The 26,341-nt window shown below is 38.9% G+C and overlaps 2 protein-coding genes across 3 annotated transcripts; both read left to right on the top strand.

Annotated features, from left to right (window-relative positions):
• The first annotated feature begins 1,275 nt into the window (after positions 1-1,275).
• vps29 (VPS29 retromer complex component) lies at positions 1,276-9,456 on the top strand. 2 transcript variants are annotated; one of them, XM_028000631.1, is made up of 5 exons: positions 1,287-1,402; positions 4,232-4,243; positions 5,830-6,021; positions 6,819-7,054; positions 8,944-9,456. In XM_028000631.1, the coding sequence occupies exons 1-5, from the start codon at positions 1,400-1,402 to the stop codon at positions 9,059-9,061; spliced, it is 561 nt and encodes a 186-aa protein (XP_027856432.1). In that variant the 5' UTR covers positions 1,287-1,399; the 3' UTR covers positions 9,062-9,456. The 2 variants fall into 2 exon arrangements, with proteins under 2 accessions (XP_027856433.1, XP_027856432.1); XM_028000632.1 differs by lacking the exon at positions 4,232-4,243 and having other exon boundaries at positions 1,276-1,402.
• Positions 9,457-13,463: 4,007 nt separating this feature from the next.
• LOC114134210 (uncharacterized) lies at positions 13,464-24,123 on the top strand. The gene is made up of 11 exons (XM_028000630.1): positions 13,464-13,660; positions 15,977-16,292; positions 17,733-17,817; positions 18,413-18,514; positions 19,451-19,548; positions 19,718-19,828; positions 20,844-20,967; positions 21,074-21,217; positions 21,381-21,536; positions 21,619-21,740; positions 22,988-24,123. Exons 1-11 carry the CDS (start codon positions 13,573-13,575, stop codon positions 23,133-23,135), a joined length of 1,494 nt encoding a protein of 497 aa, XP_027856431.1. The 5' UTR covers positions 13,464-13,572; the 3' UTR covers positions 23,136-24,123.
• Positions 24,124-26,341: the final 2,218 nt, after the last annotated feature.

Here is a 26,341-nt window from a genome sequence, read left to right as displayed (position 1 = left end):
GTACAGTACAAAAAAACTAACTGCTCTTCTAGCAGAGAAATACCGTCAAACGTAGACGTACTGACCCAACAGGATGGGGAAAAACATTCCAAAATAAATACATATTACATATTTTTACATACACCCCCCCCCCCCACACACACACATCTATCTATCTATCTATCTATCTACAGTATATATATATATAAATTGTTAATCAGAATGTACTAAATATGATGCATACTTACACATATTTGAGAATATAGTGGACTGCATTACTTAGAAAGACTTAGCATTTGTTAGCATTTTTTTATTTATGTAAGAAAATACTATACTCAAGTTAATTTCAAATTGGAAAAACTGGCTGCATTATTATTTTTTAGATTAGCTCTTTTGTTTTTTACTATTCTGCTTTTTTTTTGCATTGTGTGTAAAATAATAATAATTTTAAAAAGCTACTTAAAATCGTTTGAAAGCGTGTGATTGTTCTTATAGAGAGTTTTTGTTACGATTGTCTGAGGTTCTACATGGAGGGCCTCCCGTACAAAGATGGCGGCTGCGTGGGCAGATTATATTCCAATGAATGGCACCCATCAAGGCGACTTCTACATGGTTATATCTGTGACTTTCGCAGGCGCTACGTCAGTATCACTGTCATTTTATGAGTGGCAGGTTCGCACAAATACTATTTCCAACCAATAACGGTGATAATTTAGTCAAATATTTGTATTTGCAAATTAAATGTGTCTTCTAGGGTCTCCGTAACTCGTTAAATATTTAAATAAAAAATGTATGGGTAGACGTGGCTCAATATCATTGGATTAACAGTGGGACTTCACACACCACAGGGTTGCTTGACCCGCTTCAAATAATGTCCTGAAAACCTGTTTTTTGTATTTTAACGAAATATGACGGTGTATCACCGCCATTTCTGCCAAGAACTCAGAAAGTTTGAGATATATCTAATAAAGTTTCTAGAAAAAAAGTGAAAATTTCTGAGTTTGAGAAGTCAAACATTTGCAAGAAAAAACTCTGAAATTTAAGATGTTAAAAAATTGCTGGAAAAACTAAGGATTTTTAAAATTAATCTAAGAAATTTTCTAGAAATAAAGGTTGAAGTAGAAAATTTTCTTTTTTTTTTTCCCAGAAAAGTTTCGACATTTCCAGCTCAGACATTTCCACGTTTTTTTTTATTTAATAGAAAATTTCAGTGATTAATTTGAAAACGTCAGATTATTTAAGTGGAAATTAAAATTTTTAAATTAAAAAAAATATATATTTTTTTAATGGTGCTGATGCCACCCACAATATGGCCGACACATCGCCTTCCTGGACGCTCTTGTTCCGTCTACCCTATTAGCTTCCGTTACGTTCGCAGGCGCTTCCTCAACTGGGCTAGCAGCAAACAGCAACAGACAAGATGGTGAGTCTGAAATGTCGAAAGGAGAACCATTTCCTGCATGTAGTGAGCCTTAACTACGATTGGCTTATTAGCAAAGTAGCTGTCGACATAAAGAAAGCGACGTTGCGTCCCAGCCTCGTAGTAGGGTTTAGTCGTGGGTTACTTCTACTTTAGCTCGACCAAAAGATGGATCGACGATCACATGACATCCTTGAGTTTTTAAGAAAAACACTCTTGACAGTTTCACTCACCTCTGTGCAACAGGGTTTTTTTTTTTTTTTTTTTGCACGGTTCTTTCTTAGTTTGCCATTCTTGTTCTTGGAGTATTTTGTTATGACAGCACGTTTTTAAAAAATATATTGTATACTTACCAATCAAATTAGCGCCACAGTGGCTAGCCAGCTAAAGGCAGCTTCATCTTGTAAAACATTTTCTTGTACTGCACTGATGAAATATGCTTCCTGGATACCATCTCATGCTACACTTTGCTTATTAGTTCTTTTTAAGACTGGCAAAGTAGATCCATTTCCAAGGGAAGCTGCTGTCATTATGTTATTTATTCATCCCATTCATTCATTCATTTGTCTCTTATCATTTTTCAGGTTGATATACAGGGGTTGGACAATGAAACTGAAACACCTCTCATTTTAGTGTGGGAGGTTTCATGGCTAAATTAGACCAGCCTGGTGGCCAATCTTCATTAACTGCATATTGAACCAATAAGAGCAGAGTGTGAAGGTCCAATTAGCAGGGTAACAGCCAAGTTTTGCTCAAAATATTGCAATGCACACAACATTATGGGTGACATACCAGAGTTCAAAAGAGGACAAATTGTTGGTGCACCTCTTGCAGGTGCATCTGTGACCAAGACAGCAAGTCTTTGTGATGTATCAAGAGCCACGGTATCCAGGGTAATGTCAGCATACCACCAAGAAGGATGAACCACATCCAACCGGATTAACTGTGGACGCAAGAGGAAGCTGTCTGAAAGGGATGTTCGGGTGCTAACCCGGATTGTATCCAAAACACATAAAACCACGGCTGCCCAAATCACGGCAGAATTAAATGTGCACCTCAACTCTCCTTTTTCCACCAAAACTGTCCATCAGGAGCTCCACAGGGTCAATATACACGCCGGGCTGCTATAGCCAAACCTTTGGTCACTCGTGCCAATGCCAAACGTCGGTTTCAATGGTGCAAGGAGCGCAAATCTTGGGGTGTGGACAATGTGAAACATGTATTGTTCTCTGATGAGTCCACCTTTACTGTTTTCCCCACATCCGGGAGAGTTACAGTGTGGAGAAGCCCCAAAGAAGCGTACCACCCAGACTGTTGCATGCCCAGAGTGAAGCATGGGGGTGGATCAGTGATGGTTTGGGCTGCCATATCATGGCATTCCCTTGGCCCCATACTTGTGCTAGATGGGCGTGTCACGGCCAAGGACTACCGAACCATTCTGGAGGACCATGTGCATCCAATGGTTCAAACATTGTATCAGGATGACAATGCACCAATACACACAGCAAGACTGGTGAAAGATTGGTTTGATGAACATGAAAGTGAAGTTGAACATCTCCCATGGCCGGCACAGTCACCAGATCTAAATATTATTGAGCCACTTTGGGGTGTTTTGGAGGAGCGAGTCAGGAAACATTTTCCTCCACCAGCATCACGTCGTGACCTGGCCACTATCCTGCAAGAAGAATGGCTTAAAATCCCTCTGACCACTGTGCAGGACTTGTATATGTCATTCCCAAGACGAATTGACGCTGTATTGGCCGCAAAAGGAAGCCCTACACCATACTAATAAGTTATTGTGGTCTAAAACCAGGTGTTTCAGTTTCATTGTCCAACCCCTGTAGTTGTCAGTCTATATAAATCTGGCCCAAGATTGTATGGAACTCTAAGCAAAACTTGATTTGTGGCTCTGCTTATTGTGCGTTCAGTGTTATGGATTTTACGGAACATGCTCAGATTACGTTGACTTTATTCATTAATAAATAATAATATGTGGTGCATGACATAGTAAGCAGGAATCAATAAAAATATATACATCAATAAAAGTATAGAATTTGTTTATGACTTGATTTTAAAGGAAGAAATCTCAACTTTTTCTAAGTGCATCAAACGCCAGCGTGCACTTTAATGGTCTCTTGAGTTTAACAACAATCAGATAAATCTGAGAGATAATCATGTAATTCCTTAATTTGCTGATGTATTCAAAACTACCACCTCTAACAGGGTTTATGTGTTGCATAAAAATTATACACGTAAAAGAATTAAAAGTCCTTTTAGGTTTACTATTTATACATCTTCAAAGCAATTTGTAAAAGTTGTAAAACGTCACTACAAATTGGAGCTTTACATTGTCCATTTTGGGCTTCGGTTCCCTCATCAACAGCTTGAATCTCTTATGCGTTGGGCCGGCTCTGGGTTTAGGATATCAGTTGAAATGTCTCTGTATTGTTGTTGGTGCTAAATTACAGTGAAGCGGTCAGATTTGCTTTGGCACCTGATTTTGCACTGGCTGACACTCGGGTTCCTGCGTTGTTGTTTTCAGATTAGCATGATCACTAACCATTAACAAATGTCTTGCCCACTTTGTCTTTTTTTGTTGTTGTTGTTGTAATTTTCTTTATTTGTTTTTGAATGATTCATTAATTAATCAACTTAATCCATTCACTTTTTAATTTGTCCCAACTTCTTTCTGTTTGTATTTTTTTTTCACCCCAATCTCTGAACACATCCTGTGTCATGTACACATGCACCTCTTCCTCCTCCACCTCCTCCTCCTCCTCCTCCTCTTCCTCCCCTTCACCTCTTTATACCTGTCTGTCTCCCACCAACCAGGCTGGTCACCGGGTAAGTGTTCTCGCTTTATGCTGCATCCTTGTTTTTCTGCTCACCCTTCTGCCTGGCACTAACAAGAAAATGGGATTGCAAATTTACGCAGGTCTGCCGTTTTTTTTTTCTTTCCCTTTTTAGCAGAGCTGCTGTTATTTCAAGAGCTGCTATGAATTGAACTTATGCTGCCATTCGCTTGATCTGTGTTGTTATCCCAAGTATAAGGATGTGGACAAATTAGTTGCCACTCCTGGTGAAGGTGTTTGAAAGACCATATAAGTATAGATGACTCAGATCCATTTCTTGATGGACAAGGACTCACGTTTAGTTAACCTTCACACAAATTTGAATAATTTGAAGTTAAGTTCCATAGAAAAATCCTCAACTGTGTGTGTGTGTTTTGTTTTCTAGAAAATAGTGATTCTAGAAAATTGAGTTTGTTGGTGCATTCCAAAATTTTCCTTTTAGCCTTCTGTTAAATGGTACGACTCATCCCTGTGACACATTTCTGGATTTTATTTTCTGTTAACCAAATAAACAGATTTTTAATGTAGATAAGTACACTTTTTTTTTTTTTTTAACTCACATGAGCTCTAAACTAAGAAGAGACATTTTTACCCACTGCAGTGTTGCAGTTACAGTGGGATGTAGGGATTTTGTTAGTATTGAGGGATATTTTAGGATTGTTTACGTGTCGCCCAGTTAAAACCTTACCTGTACTAGGTAACTCTCTTGAGGTCTTTGCCAGATAATTGGTCCTGGAAGGCAGCGGCTAGAGGAGCCAGGGTCAAAGTGGACTCCCACTATCAAAAAACGTCTTGTAATTTTTTTCTGCGTTTGATATTTCATGAAGCTTCAAACTGTCATGCTCATATTGGATAGTTATGCACAGAGAAGCATCATAAATACTTGACATCTTCTTCGACATTGAACAATTCTTGGTAGATGGAGACATCCTCTTTGGTCAAACCTCTAAAACGAACAAATAGGGATTTATGCTCAATGAAAATCTCAAGAGCTGTTAATGCAGGTAAGATTTACATTTTTAAGCTTTTTAACCAAACCTCACGTAGAGAAAATCCTGAACTATCCCTTCATAATGCAGTTTGGTCATGTATGCTTGTGTGTCACTTCCTGTGTTTCGTAACAGTAGACTTCTCTCCAGTCTGTCGCTGAGTGTCTGAAGTCCAGCTGTGTGTAATCAGTTCACTTTTTTGTTGTTGTTGTTGGTCTTTTTGAACTTTTGGCTTTTTAAAAACTCTTCATGAAATGACATTTAGAAGCCAGTTTGAATTCAGACACATTTTATGTTCAGAACTGTACTTACAAACGTTGCTGGTTTGATTGGCTTGAGGGAGGTGTTAATCAGCTGTAATAGATTACTGGGTGTTTCAGTACAAGAAACAAAAAAAAGGTTGCCTAATTCTATTGTAAAAAAAAATCTTAACAACTAATAAGGGTATAGAGAAGGGTTATTGTGGCGTTTATATCCATTGTTTTCTGCTACAGGTTAACCTACGGCACCCTGCAGGGCTCTGTCCTCGGACACCTTCCTTCATCCGTGGGTGACTAACTGGTTTTTGTGTGTGTTTGTGCGACATTAGTTGGTTTTGGTGTTAGGTGACCTGCACATCCCCCACCGGTGCAACACGTTGCCAGCCAAGTTCAAGAAGCTGCTGGTCCCGGGGAAGATCCAGCACATTCTCTGCACAGGCAACCTTTGCACCAAGGAGAGCTACGACTACCTGAAAACTCTCGCTGGGGATGTCCACATTGTGCGGGGAGACTTTGACGAGGTCTGTGCTCCTTATTAAGATCCACCGTAATCATTACACCATTCAGTGGAAAAGTATTTAAGTTGAAAAATAAATGGCATTTAGAGAAAGAGGAACAATATTTCCAGTGGCGGTCACCGCTAGCCAAGGGTGTAGGTTTGGTCTAAGTTTTGGTGGGACCTTACAACTTACTGACACACCAGAAGTTATCAATTTATTTGGGTCTGGGAAATTCTAAGCAATCACTACACTTGGTTCAAAATCTGTCTTCTTTAGTTTGCATCCGACAAACGTCTCTGTCCCTGCACTACAAGAGAATCCCCACAGCATTATGCTGCCACCACCATGTCTCACTGAGGATGTTGAGTTTAGGGTCATTTAAACTCTTCTCTTTATGTGATGTTTCCCCCTCAAACCTCTGATGCTTTAACAGCAAGACAGAATTTATACTGAAATTGAATTGCACCCAAATAAATACTATTTGCTATTAAGATGATCCCTAATTTAGGTGTACCAGAAACATTACATACCAGAGTAATGTTTTTATTAATTTATAGAAAAAAAACTTCTTTCCCCTCTACATTATGTGCCACTTAGTGTTAGTCTGTCTTACAACATTACAATAAAACATAGTGAGATTTGTTGTTAAAGAGTAGAAAAGTTAAAAAAGGGTAGGGATTTTTTTTGCAAGGCAGTGTACCAATCCACTAAACACCAGGAGCTCTTCACTCTACATTCAGGGTTTTCTCTCTGGTGAAAGCAGATCACTCCAGCTAATGTGTTCACTAAAGCCGAAACTCTTTCTGCCCTCCTCTCAGAACCTGAACTACCCCGAGCAGAAGGTGGTGACAGTGGGCCAGTTCAAGATCGGCCTCATCCACGGCCACCAGGTCATCCCCTGGGGCGACATGGCCAGCCTGGCGCTGCTCCAGAGGCAGCTGGATGTCGACATCCTCATCTCGGGACACACGCACAAGTTCGAGGCTTTCGAGAACGAAAACAAGTTTTACATCAACCCCGGCTCTGCTACCGGGGCCTACAACGCACTGGAAAGGTAGCTGTGACGAGAACCTGTGTCCGTTTTAAAGCAGGAAATATCGAAGTAAAGACTGAAAGTCCGATTTACTGCAGCACAGAACACAGTAGGCGTGTTTGAGCTTAACTTCCTGTGTAGCATTAAGAGACTATATTCAATTAGCAGTATTTAGGAAATGTATTTTTTCCCCCAATTGTACATTGGAGGTGTCATTAGGCACTCTATTGGTAAAAAGGATTCGTAATATATTTCATCATAACATGTCATATCAAGAAACTTTACAAAGAGTCCAATCATACAGAAAGTTTACAGGCCAATTACATCCATTCCATATTGATCCTAGTTTTTAAACAAGGCAGTCAAGCTCAGTTTATTATTAAAATTGGTAAAAAAAAAAAAAAAAGTTTTCTATTGAAGGAAACTTGCAACATTCACTCCTCCTGGACAAACATGTCCACTGAAGACAGAGCAACAACTCTGTTAGTGCGGGTACCATTCTAGAAGAGTTCACATACAGCAACAAAGAGTTGTGTAAATGCACATCTTAGAGGCGCTAGGCTAGCTTTAGCATGCTTTCTCTCTCCTTTGATATAACTTAATAGTTTGGCTTGTAACATGGTTTCTGTGCTGTTTCAGTTAAGCACGTGGGGATAGAATTTACAGGAAGAGTTATTGTCTTCCTTCATAAAACAAGTGTCGTTATTATTCACCTTTAGTTGCGCTGTCTAGGTCAGGTGAGCCCTCGCTAAGCGTGCTGTAACAATAAGGAGTGGATTGGATCTTGATTGACTTGGTGTGGAAAGTTTTCAGCCCATACTATGAAAATCTCTGGTTTAGAAAATACTTATTCTTATCCTTATTACTATAAAAAGGAAACCAAGTCAAAAATATTTCAGATTATGACTTTGACTTCAAAGGTGACTTTATATTTAGCATCTATGCACCACAAATTTGGAACAAACTTCCAGAAAACTGTAAAACAGCTGAAACACTGACTTCTTTTAAATCTCAACTAAAAACCCACCTGTTTAAAATTGTATTTCAAATGTAATTAATCACAAATTTATTGATGGAACTTGACTTAATGTCGTGTTTTGATTGTTGATTCTATATTGCTTTGTGTTTCTGTGTTTGTAATGATGTAAAGCACTTTGAAATGCCTTACTGCTGAAATGTGCTATACAAATAAAATTTGATTGATTGATTGATTGATATTTAAATGTAAAGTATGTAAAATCAACTTTTTTGAGCTTTACTTCATGTTATAATGTTATTCCCTCATCAAAAACATGCCCGGAGTGTTGCCTTGGGTCTTTCATGCATGTTTGAGGAATCCTTTAATCTCCTGTGGCAACCACTCAGCTGTGGAAAATGCCTGAGTGGACGTAGCCCCGCCTTCAAGGTTCAGCTCCTCCTCGGAGCTGCAGCTTCCTTCCTTCAGACTAGCCAGCAGCATTTAGCAAACACCTTGTGGAACTGAGCTGAGTTCATTATAGGAGCTTCTTCTCAGAGCAACGCTGGTAAAAACCCTGTTAAAGGGTTAATAGAGGAGCTGAAAGTGGAGTTTAAGATAGAGCAAGAGTTTTTAAAGAGACAGGCTCTCAATTTCAAGGCGTTAAATTACAAAATAATAAAATATATGTGGCTTTTTTTTTTAAACAACTGAAGATAACATAGTTACCCAATTGTGCTATAAAATTGCACTCTGTGCCTGAAAAACACATTAAACTGCCCCTTTAAATATTTAGATCTAGAAAATTGTGGTATTGGAAAATTTGATTCTGGAAAAGCCCAGAACTTTTGAATGGAAAACAATAGGAAACCCCGTATACCTTTTTTTTTCTTCAGTTCTTCAGTTAATCCTTTATTCTCTTGTAACATTCTATATTTTGTGCTCTTTGTTCCAGAAACATTATCCCCTCCTTTGTACTAATGGACATCCAAGCGTCTACAGTGGTGACGTATGTCTATCAGCTGATTGGAGATGACGTTAAGGTGGAGAGAATTGAGTATAAGAAGTCCTAAAGGGCGTATGGGAGAAGGAGGAATGGCAGAAGAGTTAGGTTAATGAGGCTCAGCGTCATGTTTCATTCCTGTCCACCAGGGGGCAGCAGCTCCCTCAGTTCACCGCAGTGTTAATGCTGTAGCAAAACTGCTCATGAACTTAACTCTAAAATTCTTGTGTATAATATTTTTTATAAGTCATCCGCATTAACTTGTAAGCGAGCTTTCATTAGAGGATACATTAATGTCACATGTTTTGTTATGAAAAATGAATTTGGTGACTTTTTTTTTGTGATTTTTATTTTCACCCTTATTAAATCCTGTCCATGTGACCAACACACCTTTAGCTTTCTGTGATCTGCCTTATTCATTCACTTCCACAATAAAGATGGGATTTCCCTCCATGTGTTTCCCAAGCAGTGCTTTTGTTTGTAATTTGTCGTCAAATCTTGTGTTTATCATGGGGATGAAAAACATTATTTCTGGACTTCTAAGGGTTTGTTTGAAGCTTTCTTTTCTGGGATTGAATGATTTAACACGCAAGGATTTTTAAATGTTAGATTAGGGTTAATTGGTGTATTGCTTTATTTCTTTGGAGACATATAAAAAGTATAAAATGCAGGTCTTACCCCTAGCAAGGAAAAAAAACACTAGCATAGAAAACATACAGACACTGAATAAACACAATAAACAAGCTAACAGAATGAACAAAACTTCTCTTAAGTCATCCAGTTCATTTTTATGTAACACTATACAAAAACAAACACATTTAGCAATAAAAGTAGCGGGAAGAAGACGAAACTAATTTACTCTCACTCCATGTTCACACACAAGGTCTCACAATGACAAATTTTACTAGACGATGAATTGTCACAGAAAATATTGTCATTTTGAGGAGATTTTCAATTAACATAATTACATGATACTACAAGTTTGTTCCATCAAAGACTAATAAACTTTAAGTACACAACACTCCAAAAATAAAACACACCAACCAACAAACAATAAATGAAATAGCAACAGAAAACCACACACAACCAAAATTATAAATACAATGGATTGTGAAGTCTCTGTAAATTAAATTGGCCTTCAAAAAAATATTAATCAGAATGATAATTGATCTTATTTTATTTTATCCCTCCAGGGGGTCTTCTGTGGGCTCTAGTGTCCCTTATGTGACAGCAGGCTGACAGGAAACAGAGGGGGGAAGACATGCGGCAAATGTCGTCGGGTCCGGGAGTCGAACCCGCGACGAGGACTCAAGGCCTCCAAATACGGGTCGCGCTAACCGCTACACCACCATGGCACGCCCCAAGCTTATTTTATTTTATTTATGCAATTAATTGCTTATTGTGACAGGCTTTGCTGCAACTGCAAATTGAGATTTTGTAAATAGTGACTTTTTCCTACATTATGTCTCAAAAATCAGTTACATACCATGTAAGATATACAATATATTATGTGCTATGCGATGTAAACTACACTAACATTTTACAATACATTGTGATACTTGTACAACACAACATGCTGATATGTACACACATATGTACATACGTATATTCACAGTATACACATGTTTTGAATTTATTGTGTGTGTTTCAAAAATTCATATATGATCAATATTGAATCTGCAAGCTCAACACATGTATGCATTTACCAAAATTGTGACAATAAATGGAATTTACTGTTATGATTTAGGCATTTATTAAAAAAATCTAGTTGTATTTGGAGTTGAAGGGATTTCCAAACAGCTACAAATGCCGTTTATTGCTATTTAATTGTTAGTTATTTAAACCGCTACACTCTGTGCTATGAGGCTTAGCATACAGAGGCGGGTCTGCACCAGAGGTCACCTGGTCTATTGAAAGTGTGAGCTACTTCAACCATGGTTAGCAATACATACTAAACTGTTGAGTTTAAATATTTTTCATAAGAATTTTGCAATCCACTTAATTATATTTGTTGCAATTGATAAAGACAATTAAATTATGCTTCTGCACTGTTTTTATACCTGCTCAGCCTTGAAAGGTTTTGGGGGCCTGGTGTTTCATGCAATGATTGGACAAGAGGTAGACTGTGGACAGGTCACCACTCCAAAGGGCAGCATAAAGAGGGAAAGTACCAACAATCTCACATACACATACACACACACATGTTTGCGTGGCTATCTTTGTGGGGACTTTACATTGACTTCCATTAATTTCTACAACCTAAACCTTACCCTTATCCTAACCAAAACTCATTTTACGCCTTAGTCCTAAATCTGACCCAAAAAAACAGTGTTTCCCCTTTGGGTACCAGGCTTCGGTTTCCAAAAGGGGCGGTGAGTCCCCACAACGTAGTATATGTCAGGAAAACGGTTCCCACAAGGTATTACAAACAAACACACACACCCACACACACAAGGGCTATTTAGAGAGACCAATGAACTTCATAATAACGTTTTCTTACTATGTTTTTGGATAGTTAGAGGAAGCCTGAGTAACTGCAGAGAGCCATAGGGAGAACATATGAGCTGCAGGCCAGGATTAGAACTGGTGGCAGCTGCCAGAAGCAGACACAGCTTAGCAGAGTCAGGTTTTGGCTTTTGTGGCAGCTGACACAGCGTCGCTTACACCTGCCACTAAGATCCACGGCTGCCACAACTGAGCTGTATAGCAGCTGCCAGCGGCTGCCACGATTTGAGCACGCTGTCTCTCTAATAGAAGTTGTTAGTGTTATATCTATTAAATACCTGAAGGGCAAATTCTTTTCCTTTTATGGAGATCTATCTTCTCAGTTTGTCTTATTAAAACATTTTTATTTAGAGAATCACAATATTGATGCCTTATTTGAACTTAAATGAGTATATTGGAACAAATTAAAATAAAGCATTAACTTATTGGTAATATCATTGATCTGTTTTGATGATTTATTAAACATGAGCTGAAGATACCAAAACTGCTACTTAATAGAAAACGTCTGATTGGTCAAAAATCAGGTGACTTCATCAGGGTTATGGTTGCCTTCTGTCTCTGAAATGAAACTTCAAAATGAAACAGTCGAAAGAATAAACCTTGAAGAAGATGTTTTTCTAGAGCTCTTATTTTTTTCCAGGTCTATTTCCTGATTTTTTTTTCTAGCAGTAGCTGGGAGACTCTGCTTACACGAAACTGTCTATGATTAAACTGCAAATATATAATGATGAATATAAATGAAGCCCACCACATAGCATTCATGCTTCACCAACGTTTACCTCAAGCAGTCGAGTTGTAAAACAGGTTACCGCCTCAACACAAGTATTTCTGTTCTGGTGAAATTGAAGGGACTATTCCTCCCTCCCACAAGCAGGGCCGGAATATCCCTCGTTAATTTTACTCTTACAATCTCACCCAGCAGGGTGTTTTTGATCCAAAGAGATCATAAATGTTGCATGTAATCTTTGATTCACCCGCACAAGCTTGCCCTGACCCCAGGGAGAGGTTTTCAAAAAAACAAACAACGGATGAACAACGTGCTATTTTATTCCACGGGGAAAGTTTATTACGCAATCAGGTAAAAAATGCTGATCTTTCCATTTTAATGAGCTAACGTAAAAGGAGGTGCATGGAGTAAGCTGGAGCTTATCTTTGGGAAAACACCTGAAATTAATGATTGACTCAGAGAGACCGTGACCAAATCTGATTGGGTTTGAGGAGGGTGTGAACACTTTGAGCCTGATTAGAGCAGATTGGGTTTACTTATGGGCTGTGTGTGTGTGTGTGTGGGTATAATTTGTGGAGATATTGTTTTCATGTCTTAAGGCAAACAACTGAACAACTGACAATGTCCACCAGGACGAAAAAGAGACGGAGAATTTTATACAACGAAAACAAAATGTTCTGACACATGAATTTACCCTTATTAGTGTTTATTATTCAATTTATAGAAATCCAAGTTTGTAACGTTTTATTAATACACTCTGTTAGAAAACTTTTTTTTTTTTCCTCCTAAAACCTTTTTTGGATGGGAAATATGAACGGAAATGAACCGATAATGTCACAGAAATGTTATCAATTTAGTCAGAAGATCAGATTCCTCCAAATCAAATTAGAATAAGAACCTGACCTGATTGGGAAAAAAATTGATGTCATTTTTGGATTCAGTGGATTCATTTAAAAAAAAAAAAACAACATAGATAAATTCCAAAAAAAATATTCATTTTTGCAACCCAGTGCTCTCTGTCTCATACCGTAGAGTCATGGCATGCTGATGAAACGCCAAACACAAAGTAGGGAAAGTGGGAAATAATCTTCGTGGGCACTTTACCAACAGCAGTCCCGGGATCTTATTCCACTCTGTAACAGCTTCAAAGGAGTAGAAAGCGAAAGTAACACGGTTGCTGTTGGGATCCGCAGTGGAAAAATCCCCGCCCACTCTGGGAGTTTATAGAGGCTGACAGAGGAGCCGCCTCACAGCAACCCGGCGCACGAGCTCACAGGAAGTCATCCTGGGACTGAGACTGGGAAACCATTTAAACCTAAAAAAAAATAAATAAATAAAATAAAATAAAAATGAAAAAGCTTTGGGACAAGATGTCGAAAAAGGTGCAAAGGATGGACAGCACCAAGCCGTTGATGGAGAACAACAACGACTATGACGGTGAGTGAGAATTATTATCATTATCGTTCATAACAACGCTGCACACAGTCAAAGCTATTGTTGATTGTCAAGTTAGGCTCCTTTAGGGTTTGATTGGAAGTAGACTTAAGAAGTGTACTTGTTAAGTGTACTTGTTACGTACTCTAAAATGTATTTAAGAAGAACAGCAAGAGACACACAGGCTTCAACTTTAAGTGTTCATTTGTCAGATTGAATATATCTCATATATTAGAGTTTTAAAGTCAATTGTGACGTATGCGTGACTGAACTGAGGCATTTGTTGTGATTTGGCGCTACGTAAATAAACTGAATTGAAGTGACTTGAAAAGGCAAAAATATATCATATCTTTATCCACACACCATACTGCTTAGCATATTGTGATGTAAAAGGAGACGTTGCCAAATCTGTTCAAAACTACATGTATGTGTTTCATCTATATTCTGTAAAGAGACATGGTGATATAAGGTGCTTGAGTTGCAACAATCCGCATAATTTTAAATTAACAGCTAATTTAGAGAATCTGATTAGAATCTGATTAGATATTTTATGACTTTCTTGAATCCTTTGGCAATAACTTGGATCAAAATGATCTTATTGCGCAAATGTAGACATATATATATATGAAGATTATTGTGGTACAAATATATGTGTCTTTTGCATTCCTTGTCGATTTTATACTTCCATCATGTTCGAAATAAATGAATAGTAATAAATTAGGGGTGCACCGATTTATCGGTGCCAATTTCCTTAATTTTGGGAGATCTGTGATCGACCGATGTTTACATATGAAGCTGATCTTATCCAAAGGGTCTCATCTAGCTCGGTAAATGTGTAAGAATCTACCACTGTCCTCCTTTACTCTCTGGTGAGAAAGGGTTCACTGACAGATTTATGTCTGCACATATACAATTAACAACAGTGACCCCACTGTTGACCAACTCAACAACTGTCTTGCTATATTGAGCAACATTTCAGACAAAACACTTGGTATCGGCCAAAATCGGCGTCGACAGATCAAAAGATCAGTCAGATCGGCCAGAAGGGTTTCGGTGCACCCAAACAGTAAATAAAATATTCCCCTCTCTTATCGTCTGAGAGAGCTGAAGAACTTGGCAGAAAGAGCGGGCGTGTTTTAACAAGCCCACAGAGTGTAAGGCACAACTTTTTGTCCTCGAAACGATTTGTTTCCTCTTTAGCTGAATCTCAGTTCCACTGTTGGCATATTTTAAAAAAACAACACACACACATTTAAAACCCTGATTAATGAACAAAAGTGGTATGCTAAAAGGTGAAAGTAAGAAGGATAAATGTTACATGTTGTGATGAAAAGGTTTTGAAATGACTTTTGAAAAAAAACAAAAAAAAACCCGTAACATTCTATTAAATAGAGTAAACGCTTGAGATCCACTGTGAAATGTGCAAACTGGAGGAGATAAAGGATTTATTATTCATGCTGAGTGGTGATGAAATTCCTATTGCATGATCAACAATAATTCTGCTTTCTCTGACTGAAGTGATAAGTAAACATTGAAAAAAGTGTTTTAAAACCTGCTAGGCTTGAGTGACTGCGGTATATTTGGAACCATTCCACGGAGAATGTTGTTTATAATACTATAATTAAGTCTAAAGGTATTCATGTCCCTGGTAGGTTTAGTTTTAAAATACGTCTTACTCAACCAAAACGTTAGTTTCTAGTTTCCAACAGGAATTGACACGGCGATCTCCCGAAACAGAAGATTACTGGCTTCATGTAAACACTCCCTAAAATTGCTGTCAAACTTTCGACAGGTTTCTCCTGTTACATCTGATCATCTAAAGTTTTTGGGTTCAAAGATCCTGTAGGATTGTTGTTTTTTGTTATTTTTTTTACTTTCCATCACATTACAGCCACAAAAGTTGATGTTTTCCACTGGAATTTTCAAATTCAAATTCAAAAATACTTTACTGATCCAAAGGGAATATTGCATTTTGCTGTAACTCATATTAATACAAAATTCTTCAAGGAGCCATCATAGATGGCGACGGCTGTGGGCAAGAATGATCTCCTTTGTTAGGATGAGCTCTCTGTGTTACGGCACATTTGACGAAGCCTCTGACTGAAGACGCTGTTTTTCAGACAGAACGGCAAAAAACGCAGCTATAAAACACAGAACTGTGTTACTGTAACATGGCATGGGTGAAAGTTAATAGTTGTGATTATTTTCAGATGTTTTAACTGAGGCAACTTCAAAAAGACACAGAAAGAGAGAGAGAGAGAGAGAGATGTAGTGCTGACAATAATTGTCCATTCTTAAGAATCTTTTCTGAACTTTCAGGTCCTGAACCTGAGATAGGACTGCTCTCACAGGAGCTTCGTTCAGTGTGCTCTGATGACGCCTCAGACAGTCACGCTGAGAGGAGCGGTGATCGGTGTACACAGAGATCCGAGCGTCTGAGCTTCCCAGAACCTCCGGCAGACCTGGGAAAACATCTGGATCAGCATCTGGAAGCTGTAGATGAAATAGTCCAAAATAATCACGCCACAACCGGAGCCGACTTCCTCTGTCAGATACGTGATCACGTTGACGCTCTGCTCCGGGACATCAGCACCACCAAGAGCTGGGCAATCCTGACGAACTGGGTCTCACAGAGGTACGTATCCGTGCGCTCATGCACCGTTACACTGTAAAAAATAACTGTGTCAAACAACTTGTGCCTCAAGATGAGCGGGGAAGGGAGTAAACAAATCTAGCAGTGATAAAGAAGAACCTAAATACAAAAGAACCAACTAACCCGGTGACATATAACACAAGTAGATAAACGGCAGCAACAGAGCAAAGGAGGCAGAAACAGGAAACAAAGCGTGACAAAGGCAGAACACAAACAAATGATCAAAATGCAAATACCGAAAACTCAAACAACACTGGATTCTGACGCACCCTTTTCTCCTCAGGCAAAATATATGTCACCCAGCACAAAGAGTCTTTGTTTAAAACCATCTTTAATATAAAACCTTGTGCTTCAATTTATGCGTTGACAATGGTTTCAAGTAAAAAAAAAATAAATAAAAAATCAGGAAACAATTTCCAAAAATTAACAAATCTACCTGTTGTTGAGAAAAAATACTTTCTAAAAATATTTTCAACTTCTTATATTGTGTTGATTTTTTTTCTCCACTTTTTGTTTTGACAACAATTTGAACCATTTCTTATGTTCTTTTTTTTTTTTTGTCCCAGGACTCTTTTGAACACTAATAAGTGACCTAGCATGGCTCACATAGCTGACTGTCCCGTCATCTTTTACTTGCTCAAAAACAGAACTTAAACAAAATGTGACCACAACGTTTGTGCAGAAAAAGGCAATATTTCACAGTTACAATGACTTCATGGAGATTCATATTCATCTGTATGTTAATAAAACAAAGGTCCGATCTAAAGATCAATGTTGTTCTTTAGAAATAACAGACTGGGGCTTAATTCAAACGTTCACTGTGACTTTACCAGCTGGGCGTCCATCTTCATACTATAGTTTTTCTATAGAACTAGGAAATTTTCCACAGTAAAAATAAATCCATGGCTAAAGGGGTTTTTCAAATCTGTACTACTGTTTCTAGCACACACCCTGGAGCATTTGTTCGCTATCAGGCGAATGGGAAAGATAGACAAACAAATTGAATCTGACAACAAATGCTACGTCATTAGGAACTAACACACCGTATCTTGTTTATTTGATCATGCTGGTTATGTAAACCTGCGCGTTAACAAAACTATTTGCAGAAGTAACTGTAAGGCTTCCTTTCTACCTTTGTCTTTCCTGGTTCCGCCCAGATCAAATCGCGGGTTTATCGCGCAGGACTTCAAAGGCTGCATGCGAATGCAAAAAGGTGTGTCGACTCGGCTCGGGTTTACACGCCCGCACGAGATCCTGACCTGATAGTTGTGAAATCACTCAGTATAGCAAGGATTATGTGAACATATAGACACTTTCAATAAATGATTTGTGAATCACTGTTGTATTTTTATGTAAATGTATTTCCGAAGCTTTTTTTAGATATACACATGTTGCAGCCCAGTTGTTTTGGTTCTTTCGTAGGAAGGATCAACTGGATCACTCCGACCTTGGTCTGCTGGATGAATGGGAATCAAAAGCAGAGGACAAACTGCTGGAAATAGTAAAGGTAGGAATCAATCAGCGAAATGTTACTTGCACACACACACGCATACACACAGTCGTGTTTTTGTGTCTTGTGGGGACTTTGTGTTGACTGCCATTCATTTTCTACAGCCTAACCCTTACCCTACCCCTAACCATCACATACCTAACCTCTAACCCCAAAGCAGCCTTTCTCATCATGGGGACCACGATTTGTCTCCACAAGAAGCAGTGGTCCCCACAACCCCACAATGTAGACCAGGGGTGTCAAACTCCAGTCCTCAAGGGCCGGTGTCCTGCAGTTTTTATAAGTGCCACAGGTACAAAACACTGGAATGAAATGGCTAAATGACCTCCTCCTTGTGTAGATCAGTTCTCCAGAGCCTTGCTAATGACCTAATTATTCCATTCAGGTGTGGTGCAGCAAAGGCACAACTAAAAGTTGCAGGACACCGGCCCTTGAGGACTGGAGTTTGACACCTGTGATGTAGACAGAAATAGGTCCCAACAAGGACAGGAAAACTGGTTCACACGCACAAAATGGTCCTTACACTGTATCAAAACCTCATAATCACCAGCTTCTATTAGTCACTTAGTTTCATGATTGTGTACGTCTGCAGGTGGAAGTCAGAGATTCCCTGGGAAAAATCCTGGATGCTGATCGAACACAAATGGATTACAGTGAAGAGACCTACGCTCAACTTTATGTGGACGTTATTCAGGTAAGACAAGCCTGTGTATTTATGTGACATAACTGTCGCAATGCTTGTCTTTCGGTAGCATGATTACTGTACCTTCTAAAACTATTCATGCTCCAATTGACTTTTTCCAATTTATCTTACATTATTACCACAAACCTTAATTTTATTCTACAGGCCAGTTTTGTGATTCATGAATTTATAAGGCTTATGACGGTTTCGTATTGTGAAGATATGATGTGTCTGGGCTGCTTTTAAGGACTTTCTCATTTTTGTATGCCAAATGAAAGAGCTGTGCTTTTTCAGGACAAAGTGGGGGGTTTGTTCCCAGCGCTGTCCCTCATCACGATCCTGTTTGTGGTGTTCATGGACCAGATCTCAAAGCCTGGTTGCGGAGAGGATTTAGGAACCTCTGAGGAGGGAGCTGGCCTCTGTCTCAAGTAGAGCAGTTTCTAAGTCTTTAGGTTTTAAGGAAGGCTGTTGACTTGCTGGTCAAATCAACAGCTTTCCATCCTGACTCATGACAAATAGTTAATGATAGGATGATATAGTTGCAAACAGTCAAAATGAGCTTCCTTCATACTCCTGGGAGCAGTCTGTGATCCCCCAAAATGAGCTGGAGGGTGTCACTAGAGAGAGAGATGTCTGGAGATGTTGCCCTGGCGACCCAATCTCAGTTAAGAGGAAGATACTGGACGGATGTATGGTTGGTTGGTTGGTTGGTTGGTTGGTTGGTAGGTAGGTAGATAGATTCTATGATTGCACCATAACAAATGATTGGAGGGTGTGAATTCAAGCCCTGTCACGATAAATCTTGCTGTACAATAAATTGTCCTAGAAGTCATTGCGATAAACCCTAGTGAATACTTTTTCGAGGTACTAAGTAAATGAAATTTATCATTTATGTGACATTTATCTTTCAAATAATGGGGCTTTCTTTTTCTTCTCTCTCTCTTTCAGTGTGTTAATGCAATGCCCAAACTAGTACAGGAGAAGCAATTACTGAGTACCGAGGTGAAGAAGGTTTGCTTTCAAGAGCTGCAGAGTTTTGTGGAAAGGTGAGACAGTTTTGAATTCTAAAACAGATTGTTAATTTAATGGCTTCTAGAAATAAAACAGTTTGCCTCAGAAACCATATGCTCTGAGTTTACACTGAAATCAGAATGGCGTTATTATCATTTGAAAAGCGAGTGAATTGTCAATGCTGCATAATTTTCTTTGTTGTAGGTACGTCTCGGAGCAAGACGAGGTACTGCGTAAAAAAGCTGAAGCACGGAGGGAAAACCCAGAAACCATCTGGGTTTTCCTGAAGACTCTGAAAACGTGTAAAGAGCTAAGGTGGGTGTTTCAGGACTTGTTTTTTTTTCAAACTAAACTTTTTTTTTTCTCCTGTTGTATGACAGCCAAGATTACTGAAATGTATTTCCATTTATAAAATTCCAAAAATAACACTCTGCCTCTAAACAATTTGGAACGAGGTTACGGCTTCACAAGCTTCGTAAGGTTAATTCACAATATTTAAGTTGAATGAAGGCCCATTTGTACTCAAAACTTGTACTCCAATAGGTTTTATTCAATATAAAGCTTATTAAATACAGTAGCTAGTACATATACATGGTGGGGCAGGGTAAAGTTCTCACAGTGACAAAATATAAGAATTCCTGTTTCTTTTTGTTGCTGTGTTTGACCTGCAAACGTCTCAGCAGCTTTAGCAGATAGAAACTAACATCAGAATAAGAAAACTTGTTACTCAAACAAGACTTCTCATTTGAACATAAACAGTAGCTGTGTGTCTGCTGCACTTTTGGTTGAAACATGTGGGTTCTTCTTTTAGAGAAGTTGCCCACAGTGGTTAGTGTAACCAGACACTTTACTCCAGTGAGAATAGAGATACTTTCATAAGAATATTCCTCAAGCAAAACTAAAAAGTGCACGAATTTCTGATGCACTGGACAAAATCATCGCAAGACATAAGAGAGGAAAAGTTAAAGCTCAGGCACAAATCTGTCTTCCAAATGAACACTGACCCTCAGCATACTGCTATATTAGTGGCAAAGTGGATAAAGGACAATTGGAAAAGCCCAGATCTCAATTCTAACAGAATTTCACACTTGGAAAGTGTGGAAAAAAAAAATCTTTAAGACTTTTTTCCTCCCCCAATTGTTCTGGTATTCAGCAATTACAAATGAGTTTAGTTATTCTAACTGAGGCTAATAAAATGACGAGCTTGATGCGATTTTAATGTTAGAGAGTGAAAAAATTAAAAAATGAATGAATTGGCCGAAGTGCACTGGTCTGTGTAAGAAAAGGGGGATGCCCTGATTTTGACATGATTTATTTTGCTTGGTTCCAGGCAGCACATCCAGGCTGAAGGAAGCGCTAAAGCAGGCTCTGTTGACGAAACGAAGAAAACCCTTGAAAAGTTGGAGGCTCTAACTCTGGAGCTGATAAAGGAAATTGCAGCTGAACTTGCTGAGGTACCTGTTTGCACTGACCACATTTATTCTACACAAAAACGAAATGGGAGCACGGAAAACATTCTGTAAGTATTTTACATTTAAAACACATTTTTCTGCCCTGTAGAGCTGCCTGATGGATTATTTCAGACCGGCCAGCAGGCCATGTGGGAGCTTTTCACTCCGCCAACGTGGTGAAAGACACTGTGAGCTGTTTGACTCTTTGCGGAAACGTTTTCCCAAGCTGCCTTACGCTTCGGATGAACAAACGGTAAGCCATCTTTTTTGTCAAGTTCCTCCTGACGAAAAAAGTATATTATTGCTACTTGCTTATTGTTGATGTCATTTAGACTAAGAAAATAATCAGTTTTCAATAGATTTGTGTCTGGATGTTTGGTAAAAGATCTCACTGTTTCTCCCTGTCTGCCCCCCAGATTGTGATGAATGAGGTTTATAAGGTCGTTGCTCACTCTTACCTCAAACATCTCCTCCAAAAAAGTCAGCGAAAACTGAAAAAGCAGTGGAGTTCTGATGTTGGTAAAGCAGTCAAGGAGGATGCCGAGGAGCTTCACGACACCATCTCAGATCTGGTGAGTCCACACATTTCAGGACCAGCCACTGCAGACAGTCTCAGTCTGATCATACATTACTGACATGTACAATTCGTGCCAGGCTCCTGGCGTCCAGCAGTGGAATCGCCTGCTACTGGTGAGCCAAGAGGTGTCGGACTCCAGAGACCTCGACTCACTCAAGCTCACCATCGCATTGAAACAGGAAGACATTGAGAAGCAGAGGTAAACCGGTTTCTGACTGCGCTAGTCTAGCGTTCAATATTCGATTAGTTGTTCTTTTTTTTTCCCCCTTTATTTTCAATATATGTAAACAGTAGGAAAAAAATGAAATGCTAATAATCTTGGAGTTTACGGGAGCTCTGGTTCCCAGTTCAGAAACACTGGGTGATTGTTATGCAATAGAGTTCATCTCAGTCTGAAACCTTTTCAGTACCAGTCCTTCATTCATCCGTCTTTAAAGAGACATACTGTGGTAAATTGACTTTTTGCAAAATATTGTACTGCCCTTTGGATTTCATTACTGGCTCTATAAACAGCCCAAGCACAAACAACCCCCCCATTCATTATAAGGCAAAAATTCATTATTTTTTACTAGTCCGACCTACAGTTAAACCTCTGACTCGCTCTTTGACATATCGACTTGAGTGAAAGCTCATCTCACCTCCAACTAAATCTCTACAGCTGAACTGCTTGTCTTTCCAGCCATTCCTACTGTACTGTACAATATAATATCTGCATTAAAACTGAATCCCGGGCGTGCCGTGGTGGCGTAGTGGTTAGCGCGGCCCATATTTGGAGGCCTTGAGTCCTCGATGCGGCTGTCGCGGGTTCAACTCCCGGACCCGACGACATTTGCCGCATGTCTTCCCCCCTCTCCTTCCTCGTTTCCTGTCAGCCTACTATCATATAAGGGACACTAGAGCCCACAAAAGACCTCCTGGAGGGGTACAAAATAAATAAATAAATAAATAAAATTAAAAAAAATTAGAAAACTGAATCCCTCTCTCATGCTCAATCAAAGATAGACAGAAACTTGGAAATCATGACTGATGATCACTTGAGCTTTAAAGACGGTGTCTCTAGCTGCGTTCCCATTGACCGTATAATTGTGCAACTTGACATTTCGGAAATACATTTGTTTATTAGAAACGCACCAGTTTGGAAAAACTGATAAAAACTTTTTCATGAACACTACTTTCGCATCACACGGGTCACATGATCAACAACTGGATGTTGCCACTGAGGTAAAGCAAAAGGAAGAAGACGACAGGAGAATCACAGCTCTGCCTATTTTTTTTTAATGATCTTTCTCATGAACAAACTTATTCACGTGTGATCTTAGTTCAGTGGAAACGCCTCAATAGTTTTTGTCGACACTGGCGGAATATCGACAACGTTTTGAGCACATTTGTAATGGAAAAGCAGCTTCTATGTCACTGATGACCTGGATTTACTTTTACTGTCCACAGTGAGGACCTGGAGCTCATACCCAAACTGCTGCAGTGGAAGGGTCTCTCGAAACGGCATGTCGGAGAAGTTCTGGATGCTTTACCAGGCAGTCTACCCAAAACCAAGTCTAAACCCTTATTTTTGTGTCGCTGCTGCTGCTGCTCCTGAACTGCAAGCAACCGCACAAGCCTGACATATGTAAAGTTCGTAAATGTATTGATAAAACACATTCCATTAAGACCAAGCCATGTCTACTGTAAATCTCCTTCATTCAGGTGTAAATTTTTCAGAAAAAAAAGAAGAAAAAAAAAAGTCCACTTTGTAAAAATGCAAACTTTCAAGGGACTGCTTCCTGCACCTTTATCATAACTGAGCCATGCATTCTCAGGTTGTGTTTTTGTTTTTGTCTGACTCAGTGTTCTTCAACTTGTGTGTGTGGACTCTGTCTGATCTGCAGGTTCTTCCTTCAGGTATCGGCATTCTTTGTTTTGTTGTCTCTTTTGTTGCAGTGAGTTTTTCCCGCCCGCTTTGTTTTGTGCTTGTCTTTACATGTTCTGCTTCAGAAAGGGTTTCAGAAACGGCAACAAGCCTTTTAATGTAAGTAGTGTACTGTTAAATTGCCCTGGTTTCGTTACGCGTTACATTTTGTCTCTGATGATTCATATGAACTGAGGTACCAAGGAATTTCTACAAAATTCAGAAGAGTTTAACAACAATAAAGTACAGGCAAACTCTTTCCCTTACTGATCACATCTTTTTTTTTCTTTTACTGTTTTAGATAGCTTTTATATACCATATTTGTATAGTAATATTTTTATAATTTTATTTATGAAAGATATTTTTTTTAACAATCTTTTATTCTGCGTGGTTCTTGAATTTCCTGAATTTACTTGTAAATTTCTGTAATGAGGCTCCTGCAAAACAAGACAGGGAATAAATCAGCCGTAATTTCCAGGTGCTAAATAAAAACATGGACAGATTTGTACTGTATTGAATTGTAAATGTTCTTATTTTGCATTTCTCATTTTCTTTGCCTCAGTGTCAATAAAGTAAGGTACTGTTTTAAAGGATGTTGTTTCTCTTATCATGTTTGCAGAGTATCAGGGAGGAATTTTTCTTGTACTGACCAAATGTCAATAAAATGAATTCAAAATGATCCGTGTCGCGTATTCGTTGTGCTATCAGAAAGACCGCCAGAGGGCGCTCTGCCCCTACAGGAGACCTGCTCCATGACTGTTTTCCTTTGGGAAATGTTCTGAGACAAGTAAAAACTACATCACTTCCTGAAAGCAGCGTTGCAACAGATGTTAAAATCCCTAAGAAGATTCATGTCACTAATATGCCTCCATAACAAGAAACTTCTCTCTGTACGACTTCATAGTTGCTCAATATATTAATCACTTTGAAACTCATGCGTTGTGTGTGTGTTTTCTTTCTTTTAGCTTCACTAGTTTAATGCCTCACATGGATAACATCGAGGAAGCGTTGATCAGTCAAATACATCTGAACTTAAATACATTCAGCCAGTGAAAAGTGCATGCTAAGATAATAAAAATATCCTGAACAAGATTGTAAGGATTGAACATTTTAGTTAATTTGCTACTTTAATTTAAGAAACTATGTTGGGCAGCTTGGGGAATGTGAAGTCATTTTCTACATGAATGCTTCAGTTTAAGGTTCGTGATTGTTTGTTTCTGCACACCCACAACAAATTCTGCAGAGTTAAATCAACACTATTTGGTTTAGTGTTGAGGCTATTTGGTCCCGTTCAGAATTGGCTTTAGTAGTTATTAGTAGTTATAACGTGTTAAAATTACTCGATTTCTTGTTGAAATAACTCTGAAAAGATTTAAATTAACACCAATTCTGATAAGGACCAAATATACTCGGCATAGTGTTGATTTAACTTGCTCTGATGTCCCACCGTGGCATTTCAATCAAAGTGAGTTCTGGACTTTGACTGGGCATTTGCAACAACCTGATTGATTTTTTTATTTTTTTTTTGTAGCAGTTCTGTTATGGAGTTGTCCTGTTGTACGGACCAATTTGGGCCCAGCTTCAGCTGCTGAACATATTATCCTGAACATATATGTTTGACTCTTGAACACTTGGTGAGCTCAAGCTTTACAATGTATTGAGATAATTGAGCAGCAAAACCACAAATCATTATCCCTCCACTGCCTTGCAGTAGGTAAGGGATGTGTGTGCTGCTGACACAACCTGGATGCTCTGGTAAGTCTTATGAAAGACAAAGCTTGAAAGCTCAGCCTTTATTCAGACAGCGAGAAGGCCTTCCATGTGGGCCCAGTAAAGCCTGTTGAGTTTCCAGTGTGATTAAACCAATGAATCAACTTACTGGCAAAAGGGAGTTTCCTTTAGCTGCTTAACGAGCTTATCCTTCCCTCCTGCTTTCCCTTCATGAAAAGCTTGTTCTTGTGTATGTAACTCCCCCCCCCTCTCTTCCTGAGCACTTCCTCCCACATCAAGAAGGTGACAGACAGTGCGACATGTTGACAGTAATCTCCTGCAATACCCTCTCTACACTCATATCCTTCCCAGATCCTCTGGAACGGCCCGCAGGCGTTGATTATTCTTGGCTTGAAACACCTCAGTGAGGTGAGTGGTCGCTGAAATCCCCATTACAAAGAATCAATGACTTCCCTGAATAGTTTAGCCGATTTCACCTTCTTTTGTCCAACACTTTCATGGGAAACCTGGAAGTCTGATGCGTTATTGTTGTTTGATGAGCTAGCAGCTTGCAATTTAACTCTTGATTTTGCTGTTTGATTGTTCTGCTGCTTTGATCAGCAGAGAAGTCCTTAATGTTGGCTCGACAAGACGTGTTTTTGTTACAAATGTGTGCAAATCTTTGTCTTTACTCTGCAAATGTAGAAAAAAAAACCCCACAATTGCTACTGCTGCGTTTTTATTAAATAAGAAATTAAATTTAAATCAGTGTGTAAGCTTGTTCACATGCTGTCATTAAAAATGATGGCAACAACGGATGTAACTATAATACATCTATTTCGGTACGACTGAAAAAACACATCAGCCTTGTGCTTTTATTGACAAAAACGTGAGTTTTTTCAAAAATGTATTTTCTTACTCATAATTTATAAATATGAGAAGCCATATAATTGCACAAACTGAAATTGTGAAAATGAATTCACTCAATGAAAACAAGGCAATTTTGAAGAAACTCATACTTTTTGGATAAAAGGTTTTTGCACTAGGATGAGGTGGTTTTTCAGTCGTATCAAACTAGATTTATTTCTCGAAACTGCAACGGAAGCACTTTGTTCACATCATACGACTCACATGATCCACGGCTGGATGTCACTGCTGGCGAAAATAATGTTTCCACCTTTCAGAAA

This window comes from Xiphophorus couchianus, chromosome 19 (genome assembly GCF_001444195.1).
Source record: "Xiphophorus couchianus chromosome 19, X_couchianus-1.0, whole genome shotgun sequence".
In the NCBI taxonomy this organism is placed as follows: domain Eukaryota; kingdom Metazoa; phylum Chordata; class Actinopteri; order Cyprinodontiformes; family Poeciliidae; genus Xiphophorus; species Xiphophorus couchianus.
Note: the sequence above shows the minus strand (reverse complement) of the source record. Positions and strands in the feature narration are given on the sequence as shown.

Bases quoted from the DNA above. Each gene is read 5' to 3' on its own strand.
- vps29 (XM_028000631.1), top strand. The intron at 6,022-6,818 runs GTCTGTGCTCCT...CCCTCCTCTCAG, and splicing joins TGCGGGGAGACTTTGACGAG to AACCTGAACTACCCCGAGCA. The intron at 7,055-8,943 runs GTAGCTGTGACG...TCTTTGTTCCAG, and splicing joins GCCTACAACGCACTGGAAAG to AAACATTATCCCCTCCTTTG.
- LOC114134210 (XM_028000630.1), top strand. From the start codon at position 13,573: ATGAAAAAGCTTTGGGACAAGATGTCGAAAAAGGTGCAAAGGATGGAC. The intron at 16,293-17,732 runs GTACGTATCCGT...GTTCTTTCGTAG, and splicing joins ACGAACTGGGTCTCACAGAG to GAAGGATCAACTGGATCACT. The intron at 18,515-19,450 runs GTAAGACAAGCC...TCTCTCTTTCAG, and splicing joins TTTATGTGGACGTTATTCAG to TGTGTTAATGCAATGCCCAA.